Below are 14,342 nucleotides of genomic sequence, written 5' to 3'. Positions count from 1 at the left end.
TCGATACCTGCTTGCATGATGACAGGATAATATTTTTGGGAATTAAAAACATTTGAAAAGTTTTCTTTTGAAAATAAATGCAAAAACAAAATATACATATTAATTTTCCCTGAAAAAATACACCTTTTTTGTAAGCCTAATTTTGCGCCATTTTAACAGCAATACCGACCGGTATACCACTCCATTTCTTATAATTTGAAAAAGGTTTCATTAAATTAGTCAAAATAATCTGAATAGCTTAATTGTATAGCGTTTTGTTAAATCTATAACTTCATTAACTTTTTAATAACCACGACACTTTAAATTATGTTATATGGTTTTCAGTTGTGAAAAACACTATCTTCCTCCTCAGATATTATAATATACTTGCGGATTTTTTAAAGTCTTTTAATATACGATAATTGGTGACATTTATATAAACTGTACGTATTATAGTTAAAAAAAACCAACACTGTATCTCCCGTATAAAAAGGCAAATAGACCTAAAAAAATAAGTCAAGAATGTAGCACGCGGGTACCCAATCGTGCGAGTCCTCTGTGCGTTTGAATGAGACTTATTTTCCAACGCCGAGTCAAGTGTGTGTATGACGGCGACTGTTGTTTATTTTTGCTAGGTAGCGAGCGGTAGCCAGTCATGATCCAGGCCGTTCATACAGTGAATTAGAAATGTGACGCAAATGGGGATATATTTACTACCAGACCCAGCTGTAAGCCTCAATGTCCATCTTTGTTTTATTGGATTAACGGATGTCACACGATTTCTGGTCAATTGTGTCGATGCCCAATGCTAATTAAGGTTAATTAGCAAGTCTGGAGCCGGGAATTTAGAATTCAGTGAAAGATGTAAGAACAACATGGCTGTCAGTTTGAAAACTATCACCAGACGATAGAAGTGTGTTTTCTGCTGTAAGGATTTTTTAATTGTACGTCTGACGAAGTCTATAATAAAGTTAGAGGTGAGTTTACAACATTTTGTAAACAGTTATACAGTTACAGTTAGCTAATTATAGACTCTTAATTTATCGCACCTGTCACCATATTAAACTTAATTAATTTGCACTTTAAAATATAATTATAAGCTAATGTGACGGGGTCAGTCACTCTTTTTTTGGTTGTATTTGAGGCCAAATAAAGACCATTTTCCCTAAGAATTTTGGTGTATTTTCCCAATTCCTTATTGTGAATTAATCCCCAAATATAAAGGAAGAAATATACAAAAATGTAAGCTTACATATTTCAAGGAAGTTAATAAGGTATGATTTTCCCAATCCAATAGGTAGAGGCTCATGTTAAACTTTGTAAGCTAATTATATTTACTTTTCATGTTTAAATGACTTTTCATATAAAAAGGGTTCATCCCATCCTTGATACTCCAGGGGTTAATATCATAGACTTTATATCCATCCCTGGAATATGCCATACTATTAAAATTAAGGCAACAGAAGACAAAGGTAATTTATTCCTTTAATGTTCACCAAAGAAATTATATTTATAACAGTCAGACAGTACACTGTGGTTGAGTAGCTTCTGTTACAATCTTCAAAGGAAGTCTCTGCAGGCCTGTGATTGGTCAGTTTTTTCCCCATGAACTGCCTCCAATTTTACTATAGATAGTCCAGGGGTGAATATTATGTCAGTGGTAGTAATCCCAGGAGTATTGAGGATGCTTTCGTACATATTTGTGTATATATAATCTATAATCTCTTATGTACCGTCCTCACAGGATGATAGTTAATGATACTAGTACATGTGTATGTATACCATAATAAAGTTATTGATTGATGGAAACATTTGCTTTGTTTGATTGATGTCTTATTACAGTCAGGGTCATTTGAGGACATGCTAGGTTCAGATAGTAGAGTAAAACTGGAGTACCCCGAGAAAAAAACACCGAATAACAGCCTTCTGGTAATTGTCCCAGATGGGATTTGAGTTTGTGACCCAGAGGTGCATGGAGAACCTGTAGTAATATGTCAAGATATCTTAACCACTTGGCCACCACGGCTCCCAGTGGTACTTAAATTTTCGAGAAGGAGGGCCTAGCTATGTTAATATGACAACAAGGATGATCTGATAGCATTAGCTGTAGGATGCTGATGGTGACAATGATGATATAAAGTGTGTTTTAAGATAATGAGTTTTTTTGATGAAAATCAAACCTTTGTTTGTGATGATACAAGTGAAATGATTACCCTATCCTAGAGCAGGGTAAGATGACGTGTGCTGATGACTGATGATTGTTTCAATGATAATTATATAACGACTACTAGCGAGGTTTCACAACTGTACTGTTATGTGCCATCCTGTTTAGCTGGTAGGGGCAGAGTTAAAATATCTCCATGTTTCCAATATCTATCCTGTCAAATAATTGTATTAAAAGAAACTCAGTGAAATCTATTCTGTTTTTGAATAATACAGAGTCATCTACCCTTGCAGGTAGGTATTGATTGTGCGTCACGTGTTTCATAGGGTAACAACTTACTTTTCAGAGAAATTAATGTGACTTACGCTCACAAAATAATGACGTAATAATGGCTATGTCTACCCAAAAGGGAGATAACTCTTTAATATACAAAGACAGAGTAAAAATTAGAACAAAGACATATCACCTTCGACTTTCAGGTAGGGTGTAGAGAAGTTGGTCCTGACAGCCCCTTATTGCATGAGCGTAAAAGGTGATCAAATTTGGATTAAGAATAATATATTTTTCTGTCCATAACAGTTAACATTCTTTTTCCCAATGTCTCCCAGCTACCTTTTTGCCTTGAGATAATAATAGTTTATTGCTGTGATGAATGATCTGGGTTACCTCCCCTTTGCATTGAAAATTGTTCCTCTATATGATAGTCTGAACACAGGCTTTTGACTCTATAGATGCACAGGCATAGTATAAAATTGAAGTATGAGATAACACCTAAACTGTGTAATATGATACACCAACAAAAAAATAGATATCAGTGTCTTCCTCTCCAATAACCTTATCATCAACAATAGGGTGATTGGGTGGTGTAGTGGTTAAGCCACTTACTTTCACCCAGCCGGCCTGGGTACGAGGTTATAGGGGTCACCTGTCCGATGATCACGTGGGTTTTCTCCCCACACTATGATCCCTCGCGTGTTTACATCCGGGCCGTTGAGAGTGATTTAAATAAATTATTCAGGCCTTTTTCTCACTGCTTTGGGAATGGACCCTGTGGCTTTGAATTTGGGAAAATGTGCGACAAAACCAGGATTTGGGGAAAATTATGAAATATGAAATAAAATTATTTCCAGTGTAGTTTAGGTATTTTTCTTAACCCAATTCACAAGTATTTAAAGTCTTAACCAACTAAGTTCATGTAATATTTTTGGATATTTTTTATAGAAATTATGATTTTGGGAAATTTAAGGCTTGAATTGGGAAATTTTTAGAGGTTTTGACATGGGGAATGGGGCCGATTTACGGAATCGGCCCCAAATCATGTTGAAAAAAAACCCTGTTGTATAACTTGTTTCGTAATCGATGTAAAATTAATAATGTTTATATTTCAACAATACAATGACAATCTCAAACAACATCTACCGGTCATAGAGTTTTTAACATATATTTATACATTCTGCATTGATTATAAAGTTCCGTTTCATTTATGCATAAATCACTGCAACTTTGTGCTTTGTTGAGGAAGGTTTGAATTTTTTTGATAACTTCGTAAATGACTACTCAGATATTTTCTGCAATGCACATGTCCTGGTGTTCTCATGATAATACTTGTAAATAGCTACATGTAGATCTACAAAGCATTTCTGCAAAGTAGTAAAATATATCATTTTGGTCTACATTGGTACGCATACAAAATGCCTTTGTCATCTTGTAAAAGAAAGATTACAATTTCTTTTGTGCAATTTCTGAAAGGAAATCAAGAAAAATGAGATACAAAGACACCTTTTCATTTTTGTGAAAAGATTTCTGTAGTGAATAAGTGTCAAATACTCAATGGACATTTTAACTTTGAAGTTTAAAGAACTGAAACGTATCTCTTTTAAATGTAATTTTTTGTGTGCTACACAGTCCTATACCCAATTATTATTTAAACACACCTACAACGTGCATCTGAATTGATTATACCCTGAAATGACCCAGCCTTACAACAGTTTAAATACCATTACAGGTGAAAAAAGAACAGGTACATAATCAGCCCAGGCTTCTCCAATGATAAAAATTCAAACTAATTAACTAATTACAGTTGTGCTGATACAATCTTGAAATCATCCGAACCTTTACCCCCCTAAAGACACATTTGAACTTTAATTATTCAAAGTTGGAACTGGTCATTATAGAATACAGGGTGAAATTAGTTTTACAACCTAAGAACTTTTCTCATAGAGTGTAGAAAGAACATTTGATTATGTCCATTATTTTAATGTGTGATATCAATCAATTTCCATTATTATACTGACAATCTCTTAATTGCTCTAAGTGTTTCTTTCTCAATTTCAACAAAATTTTATTTCAATTATAATGAAAAGGGATTGAGCAAAAGGCAATGCCTATGTAAGGTTTTCTTTCTCCTGACTATATACAGAAGTGTTATCTCCTTGTTGCTAAGGAAAATATAATTGTATCTTTTATTGAGGTGTAGGGGATTGGGTGAGAAGTTAAGATGTCATGACATATTACCACAAGCCCTTCACCTCCGAGTCACCAGTTTGAATCCCATTTGGGGCAGTTGCCAGGTACTGGCAGCTGGTTGATGTTTTTTCTCCTGGTACTCCGGCTTTTTCCATCAACAAACAAAGCTGGCACATCCTTACATGACCCTGACTGTTAATATGACATTAAACTAATAAAACTAAACCTATACTGAGGTAGGGTAAAGACCGCTCAACTTACCTGAGTTTAACTTTTATGTGACATACTGTAATCAATCGATCATAACCTAAGGCAGTACATGTCACACTTAGTCAATAAAATCATTGATGTTTACTAAAATGACAAGTCTTTGATGGTGGCATGTGTGGAGAAAATTCCACTTTTTAATTGAAATTTTTTTTATATATATAAATAGATCTTTCAAAGAGACTTGTTGAAGTTTTTGTCTGGTCAGCACTTGGCGAGCTTCTTGCTAACCAAGCAAACCCTTTCATTGAGTCTCGGTTGACATATCCCTTATCTTCTTCACAAATTCTATAAGATTATCAAAGTATTTTCTTGTGACAACTATTTAGATGATTACCCTTTTTGATACTATATTGTATATATAAACCATGTACATAAGACACAACACGAACATATCGCAGTCTCCCAAAACACGCACCTCGTGCTTCAAACACACTATACACTACATACATGGGAGGCCGTCGTTACATGACCATAGCTGTTGGTCGATGAAATAATCAAACAAACAAACAAACAAGTTAAGTATACAAAAAGATAGGAATTCAATCATGAGAGCATTGCCTTAAGCTTGTTTTCATGGCTCCAATATTGTTCCTAATCATATCTCTGTTATTAATTATCTATGAAATAAAATATTTGTATTCTATTTTTAGACGTGTGAGGACAGCGAAAAAAATGGGGAACGGAGCATCATCCGATGCCCCAACTACGGTACAGGTCAAGGCCGCGCCTGAGAGTGCCCGATCTGCACCGTCCTCGGATCAAGCATCCTCATCCAAATCACCAAGTCATTCCAAAAACACAAAGGGTCAACCGAAACATAGAAGCACTCGATCAGAAGCTTCTACCCCTCGTAAAGGAAAATTTGAAGAAGTGGAAATTCGTAAAAATGGTGCACCTTCACGTCCACCTCAAAGAAGTCAAGGTCATTCAGGAGCGAGCTCTGTGGCGGCTAAGCAGGGCAAGGTAGGTACCTCTTTTAGAATGATTTTGTATAAGTAAGGTTCTCTGAACAATCGTTTGTAGACTATAGAAACCCCAACATTTCTCCATCCCAAGTGGTTTTAGTGTATAGAAATGTATAATAGAATATAGATATGTATGTAAGCATTTTAAAAACCTTTTTAGTATGATAGAATCCAAATAATTTTCTTTTACAAGTTTTTTGGGTTTTTTTGGTCTTGTGACATTTGCAGGTATCATCTCAGGGGCTTGAAGCATCTGATTGACAGAAAGCTTGATCAGGAATTCTGTATTTGCATATTACTGACTTATCTCCCCTTATGTATTGATATTTATTGTGACATCATGTGTTAATTTTACAAGCGCAATAACAAAGATACAATCGATAAAAACACCACAAAGGATACCTACCAGTAAGGGCAGATAACTCTATTATAGACAAAGACAGAATAATTGAGCTTCAGCCCCCGAGATAAAATATTTTATTTTTATAAAAGCAAGTCCCTGTGTAATCCACCTTCATGACTTAGTAAAAAAGACAATGCTTAGAATATAGAAAGAATACTGAGTGAGATGCTTCTGTTGCCTGCTAGCTAGTTGTAGGACTATATATATTGATTATCCTACAGTTTGTCACCTGTAGCAAATAACTATCACTAGCTCCACTGAACCGAAGATCTCAGGAGATTGAGTGAAAATGACATATGTATAAACGAACAAAACGACCCGCAGAGAATATTTTTAGTTTATTTTTCAGTGTTTACATCAAGTCACATTAGATTGATGAAATATGGCAGGAATTATGGTGATTTAGCATCCATTTATTTTTTTTTTGTGTTTTTTTTTTTACTTTTAATGAACTCGCAAATTTAATCTTGACTTGTTCTTAAACAAATATAGAAAAATTGTAGTTTAAGTAGAGAGTAAATTCCAAATTCCTGGTACACATATATAGCATTATAAACTCTAAATTTCTTCTGGGCAAATAAAAAAAAATCTGAGTGATTTCATTTCCAAGAATTCAGTAAACCCCATTTTAAAGGAAAACTATTTTATAGCATGCTTATTAAAGTTGGCCGACTTTTGCTGTTCATACCATAATGAAAATAGATTCAATACAAATATGTATTACCCACCTATTAGAATCAAAAGCATTTAGTCATATATCTTTGAGACGTTAATTTGCATAGTAATATGACTTTAAATCAATTCATCATATTTGTAAGTTACAGGAAACACTTCCTGCTTCTACGCTTACTGTATGCTAATTTTAGTGTAATTTTTGTATTTATGAAAACGATATGGTTGAATCTATACAAACAACAATAGGCCATGCCAGGGTGTTTCTCACACGATCAGCTATTGCTTGTTTTGTAGACCAACTCAACTCCCGGGGGCCAAACCCTGGAGAATGCATCGGTGAGCTATGAATGTTTAAACATGTTTTATAATATTTCACGGATTTGGATCTGGCAACTAACACTGGCATGCTTATAGTGCAGCTGTTTATCCTTGAAGAAACGTTCATTCTCAAAGTTTGTCGTTTTTGTTGTTTTTTGTAATTGAATTCCATGAAACAATATTGCAGAAGAGGTGGTTATAATAGAATGAAATAAAAATTGTAGGTTTGACCTCAACGATTTGTCATTTTTCCATGGCTTTTGGTCTTGAATTTTCAAAAAAAATATATAAAAGAAAAATGAAATTTTGTTATTTTCAAAGCAAGACACTTTGAGGAAGTTTTATAATTTTCAAAGCAAGAATGTTTTTTTTATTATTTTAACATTTGTTGATTTTGTTAAATGAATTGAACCTCATTTATGATTTTTTTACATGATAAATATGCTTTGTGAGAATCAAGAGATATATAAAAACCTCATGACCTCTGTATAAAGACCACCTGCGTAATAAGACCACTTTTTCTGTGGTCCAAAATGGACCCATTTGGACAAAAATTGACGAGTATATAATGACCACCTGTGTTTACCAGTAAAGACTATGTTTGTCTTGTCCCTCAGGTGGTCTTTATAGACAGGTTAGATTGTGGCTACAATATTTTGATGATACATACAACTTTAAATGAGAATGAAACTGAAGATTTCCAGCAGCACTATTGTCAATGTCAAACACCGCTTTATTTTGCATGTCACAGATTTCTTTATGTTCGTTTTTATTAGTACTTGATGTCACATTAAGAAAGTCTAATCCTGACTTTGTGCCATAAAGTGTTTATACTTATATGTATATAAGTATTGTGTATAGTTTCTTTGTAAGAGTGATAACATTTTAATTGGCGTCACAATGGAGTGTGTTCAACGTTCTGTTGTAGCGACTTGCACGATATGCTTAATTAACGTGCTTATTTTCCACAATAATGACTATGGTATATTATACTTTAAAATTATCCAATTGAAGTTGACTTTTCATGATATGTAGTTTTCTCATAAATTTACTCGACATACATGTACTAGATGTCATACTGTTGCTGTTTTTAGTATTGTTTGTAACAAACGCCTTTCATGAAGAATAAACTATTAATTATTGAACAATTATGAATTGTAAAGTACCCAGGTAGTTGATTTATAACTTTTCACATAATATGATACATGTATAATCAAAACAAACAGAAAAGAAAGTGAGTGAAAATAGCAAATTTAGGTTTAATTTTTTCTTATCATATTTGCAGTAAAAAATGCAATTTTTATATAATACTTTCAATAAGAAATGCAATTAAATCTGATTCTAGATACTACATATCATATTTTCAGTACGAAACGCAATAAATCTAATTCTAGATATCGTATATCATATTTTCAGTGAGAAATGCAATTAAATCTAATTCTAGATGTTGTATATATAATATTTCCTTTTGAAAATCATTACATTATCATATATCCTAATCCCCCGTCTGTGAATAAGCCCCCCCCCCTCCCTGACCCACCCATTACCCTTGTAGTAGAATTTTAAGAGCAAGTATAAATATTCAGAACTGGTACGAAGTCCTGACAGAAATCCCTTGTAGTAGAATTTTAAAGAACTGGTACAAAGTCCTGACAGAAATCCCTTGTAGTAGAATTTTAAGAGCAAGTATAAATTGGTATTCAGAACTGGTACAAAGTCCTGACAGAAATCCCTTGTAGTAGAATTTTAAGAGCCAAGTATAAATTGGTATTCAGAACTGGTACAAAGTCCTGACAGAAATCCCTTGTAGTAGAATTTTAAGAGCAAGTAAGTATAAATTGGTATTCAGAACTGGTACAAAGTCCTGACAGAAATCCCTTGTAGTAGAATTTTAAGAGCCAAGTATAAATTGGTATTCAGAACTGGTACAAAGTCCTGACAGAAATCCCTTGTAGTAGAATTTTAAGAGCCAAGTATAAATTGGTATTCAGAACTGGTACAAAGTCCTGACAGAAATCCCTTGTAGTAGAATTTTAAGAGCAAGTATAAATTGGTATTCAGAACTGGTACAAAGTCCTGACAGAAATCCCTTGTAGTAGAATTTTAAGAGCAAGTATAAATTGGTATTCAGAACTGGTACAAAGTCCTGACAGAAATCCCTTGTAGTAGAATTTTAAGAGCCAAGTATAAATTGGTATTCAGAACTGGTACAAAGTCCTGACAGAAATCCCTTGTAGTAGAATTTTAAGAGCAAGTATAAATTGGTATTCAGAACTGGTACAGATTCCTGACAGAAATTTGTCTACTAAGTGTAACAATGAGAGTATATTATTTTCATTTATAACTTATGAGGTAGATTGATCATTTGAATCAGGTGCCACCTTTGACTTCAGACCATGATAGTGTATGGTGACAGATTTTCATTAACAGTGGTATTGAAAGCTTGAAGCTTTGATATGCTTTCACTCCATGATTGAGGGTTAGGGGTGATCAGAGAGAATAAAAAATTCAAGTACTGGTTAAGTGAAAATTAAATATTTTTTTTTAAAACAGTGGTATTGAAAGCTTGAGTTTTGATTATTCTCAAGCTCTCACTCCTTGACTGAAGTTCATGTGTGCATGATCGGAGAATGAAAAATTCAAGTAGGTGAAAATGAATATGTCTTTAGAAATATTGAGTATGAGCATGAAAATAGTGTGTACATGTATTTAGAATATCTGTACACTGAAATATGCTCTGAGTTCTTGTATCTTTGTTGTGTGTAAGAATCAATGGATTTCTTGCAGAAAGTACAGTTTAGCATTATATATTCATACAGAACTTATTCTGAACTTGAGTATTTTTTTGAACCCAAAAGAAAATGCTCTTATCGAATCTGGGCAAACAAAAACGCCAGGCGCCCTAGCATTGCTAAAAGAATATGCATCGTGAGGAAGGTTTTGTATGTCATATTCTTTGATAACAAGGGTCAAATCATTCAAATCCCTGTTCCAAAAGGCAAAACTGTCACAGCGAAGTATTATAGAGATGTTGTACTTCGAAAACTTAAGAAAGTCTACAAACGTCGCCGCCCACAGACAGGTTTGAAGTACCTCAGGCTCTTACATGATAATGCGCCAGCATACAAGGCGCGCATTGTAATGGAGTTTTTGAAGGCAGAAAAGGTCACTGTCCTCCCACACCTGCATATTCACCAGACTTGGCCCCCTGTGACTTTTTCTTGTTCCCCAAACTAAAATTTCACCTGTCTGGAACAAAATATAAATCAAGAAATGCCCTTGGCTCTGCCATTTACCAGTATCTTATGAGTATACCAATTCAAGAGTACGAAAACTGTTTCCAAAAGTGGATCAATTGGTTGAAACGATGCATAAATGCAGAGGGGGAGTGCTTCGAGGGACAGGGCAAAGTAAAATGATCAGAATTACTTCTATCAAAGAGAAATCACCAAAGTAACAATAATTTTGGAACACCCCTCGTACATGAATGGATTTCCAAAGTGATTCTTGTGAGATCTGGTTCTATGATCCTAATGCTCAAATTAATGCCATCATCTGAATTAATAATTGTATAACCATGCATGGGTGCAATTTATATTAATGTGGATTTCTTGGATATACTACCGTACTTGACTCAATAAGCACCCATATCCCTATAAACGCTGCTCCACCTTTTGAGGCCTCTATTTCAATTGCCAGCGAAATAAAGACCAAAACTGTATAGGTTTGCAGTAATTTTGTCTTAAGTACCTTTTCATTTTTTTTACCAATTTTTAGATGTTTAGGGCGCTTATTGGGTCAAATACCGTATGTCATGTGATGTTGGAGCATAAGTTCATGGATATATCTTTGATTTATTGCTAGTCAAGATGTTGTAGTATCATTTACCGTATTTTCCCTAATGAGGGCGCCGGGCGCGGGTAAATGGCCAAAGGGGGCGCCGTTATTTGAGACCATTTTTAGATGTTTTTTCTGAAACAGACTATAGTCATCTTGCTTTTAGTTTCGTATTTTTCTGAAACTTACTATAACCAACTTACGTTTTGAAGTCAAGTAAGTGTTGAAATTACATAATTATGAAGAAATGTATGCACCAGAATTATCAAACATTGGTTAAATATGTCTGTTTCACGGAATTTTGGCATTTCATGCTAGCCTGTTTGTTTACCATGCGTACACAAAATGGCGGACGGTGCTTTCGATCGCTACTTTCGTTTTGTGGCAGATGGGAATTACCGACAAGAGCACACAATAAAATGCTTAGAAATGATAACATTCCTGTTATTTAGGAACCTTTATCATAGATATACAGTAAGTAATCATTAAACCTATATAGACATCGCTAAAATGTTGTTGCCAGTTATTCTTCATCCATACACGTGTGTGGAGCATTCAAGTGACACGTTTTATTTTGAATATGGCGTTCTCGCTATTTCTATGTGTAAACACTTGGCAAAGATGTCCTAAGTTGTCCAATGCAATAAATTTAGTGCTTATAAAAGCTGATCGGATATCTGTTAAGCATCAGATTGATGTGAAACAGTAATTTTTCAGCGTCTGCAAAGACAAATCGTCACAATCTGGCACAAAAATTGTATGAAATTAGTTAATTTTTTCAGCAAAAAACGTGGGGGCGCCCTTATTAGAGGAGGCGCTCTTAATAGGGAAAATACAGTATTTGATTTTTGTTTTACATTCTACAAATAGCCATTGTCACTTATTAAAGATGTTCCACTGGTGACAAATGGTAATTTTTCACTTTTAAAAACAGGAGCAGACTATTTAGTATTTTTCTTCAATTACAATTGTTAAACTTTACACTATTACCACCATTGAAAAGTTTGAGCTTGTGATTTTACTTCAAGTTAAAAATATAAAAAAAAATATTAAATTGCATGCCGAAAAAAATTCTGTGCCACTATATCCTATATGGAATGAAGTACTGATTGCACATGCACCAAAAGCAAAACAAATTATTTCATATTATTTTTTGTGTTAATTAGACATACACGATTAAACCCTAATTATTGTTCAAATAATGAGTATCATTTATGTTCTGTCAGAAGTGGAGCATCTTTAGTTTAGGAAGGAGAGAAAAGTTGAAAGTACCATGAGAAAAACCATTGACCTTTGATCAGTACATGGTAGCTGGTTCCCCATGTGGCATTCAAACATGAAACCCAAAGGTGGAGGGCTAATAATATGTCATATAGTAGAATGCATAATATATCAGTCTGCCATTGCATGAGGTATCGGTGTATAATGACTTGTTCTTGTTAGATACTTTTAATAAGGAATTAAATATTAAATTAGTCGCCACCAATAAGTCCTATGTAATTGAGGTATACCTTTTGTATGAATTAATAGGTATATTTAGTGAACTGTTGGAATTAATTATCATACCAGCACTGGTATAAAATGTCGTACGTTGACAAGTCTTAGTATACAGGATGTCACACTTCATCAGGTTCTGCTGTAGATCGTGTTCAGTCACCCGTACTATCTGGTACATTTGCCTGTTTATCATATATTGCGCTTTGTTAACAGTATTGAGTAACAGCATGCTACTTCAGAGAGAGAACTTACTCAGAGAGAGAACTTCATTCATATATACTGATAATATACTGATGTTTACCAGTACTTTGTATTTTGAATCGGAGAAAAAATGCCTTTATAAACCAACATGTATATATATATATATGTATATAGTTGTCAAAGGCCTATACATTATGTGTTAGAAAATCCTAAATGAACAGGAATAGCCAATTTATTTTGTAATTGGCAGATATCAGATAAGTGGGTGCATTTATTGAATGACTATGATGTCACATCTGTGAGTGTCCATCATGTCACATCTTTGAGTGGACATGACTTTACACCTGAGTCTGTCTATGACGTCATATCTGACACTGTCCATGACGTCTTGTCTGATTTTGTCCATAATGTCACATCTGAGTCTGTCTATGTTGTCATATTTGTGACTGTCCATGATGTCACATCTGTGAGCGTCCATCATGTCACATCTTTGAGTGTCCATGACGTGACATCTGTGACTGGACTGTCCATGACGTGACATCTGTGACTGGACTGTCCATGACATGTGACATCTGTGACTGGACTGTCATGACGTGACACATCTGTGACTGGACTGTCCATGACGTGACATCTGTGACTGGACTGTCCATGACGTGACATCTGTGACTGGACTGTCCATGATGTCACATCTGTGACTGGACTGTCCATGACGTCACATCTGTGACTGGACTGTTCATGACATCACATCTGTAAGGGTCCATGATGTCTTATCTGAGTCTGTCCATGATGTCACATCTGAGTCTGTGTATGACGTAATATTTGTAAGTGTTTATGGCGTCTCAATTTGTGACTATCCTTGAAGTCACATTTTATCTCCAGGTCATAATATGACATATAATTCATTTGAAATACATTTAAAGTAATTCACAAGATATACAACAGATTCTGTTATGATGAATTTTGTTTTCTTCACATTGCCATGAATATCAAATATTGTAGGATAGACTTCATATATATATGTAGGGATGTTTTTGCCGCTTGCAAATTTCACATTTGTACCCGAAAATAGAGGATATAAATGTAATTTCCGCCACTTCATATTTTCGCCATTGAAGATTATAATGGAGGTGAAAAGGCTAGCTGTGCATTTAAAGACTGCTCTTGCTCAGGACTGTTCTGATGAATATTTCATTTGCTTATTTTGTTGATAAGATAAACATCGGTCATATTTTAGTCCTAATTTTCGTCGAAGTGAGAAATTGGAGTGTTAAATGTATAGAGCAGTAGATCAATCATTGCAGCGTTAATGTTGTCCCATACACAATGGTTGTCGGGGGAAATATTGACAGGGAGACGCTGTGTTATTTATTGGGAATCAATACCTATAAATATACATCTAAGGACAGAGTAACAAGCATAGCTAGTAACTTTAAAACCAAAAGCTTTTGTTCTGACAGAAGTTTTTTTCATAAAGCTTACTTTTTCTATGGACTTTACCGTACAGGTATTTCAACACAGGATCGTATACATATATACTGAAATAGCATTTTAAATAATTAAGTTTTGA

At 34.4% G+C, this 14,342-nt stretch overlaps 1 protein-coding gene across 12 annotated transcripts in view; it reads left to right on the top strand.

Moving 5' to 3' along the window:
- The first annotated feature begins 610 nt into the window (after nucleotides 1-610).
- Nucleotides 611-14,342, top strand: part of LOC138335562 (uncharacterized) — a 39,718-nt gene continuing 25,986 nt past the window's right edge. For 10 of the 12 annotated variants that reach the window (XM_069284718.1, XM_069284717.1, XM_069284713.1 and 7 more), the window contains exons 1-3: nucleotides 611-956; nucleotides 5,530-5,842; nucleotides 7,217-7,258. In XM_069284718.1, coding sequence (XP_069140819.1) covers nucleotides 5,552-5,842; nucleotides 7,217-7,258 — 333 coding nt within the window. In that variant the 5' untranslated portion in view covers nucleotides 611-956; nucleotides 5,530-5,551. The remainder of the gene's footprint in view (nucleotides 957-5,529; nucleotides 5,843-7,216; nucleotides 7,259-14,342) is intronic. The other 2 variants (XM_069284719.1, XM_069284712.1) reach the window with 1 other exon arrangement.

The sequence above is a fragment of the Argopecten irradians genome, chromosome 11 (assembly GCF_041381155.1).
Source record: "Argopecten irradians isolate NY chromosome 11, Ai_NY, whole genome shotgun sequence".
NCBI lineage: Eukaryota > Metazoa > Mollusca > Bivalvia > Pectinida > Pectinidae > Argopecten > Argopecten irradians.
This window is presented reverse-complemented; position numbering and strand designations above follow the sequence as displayed.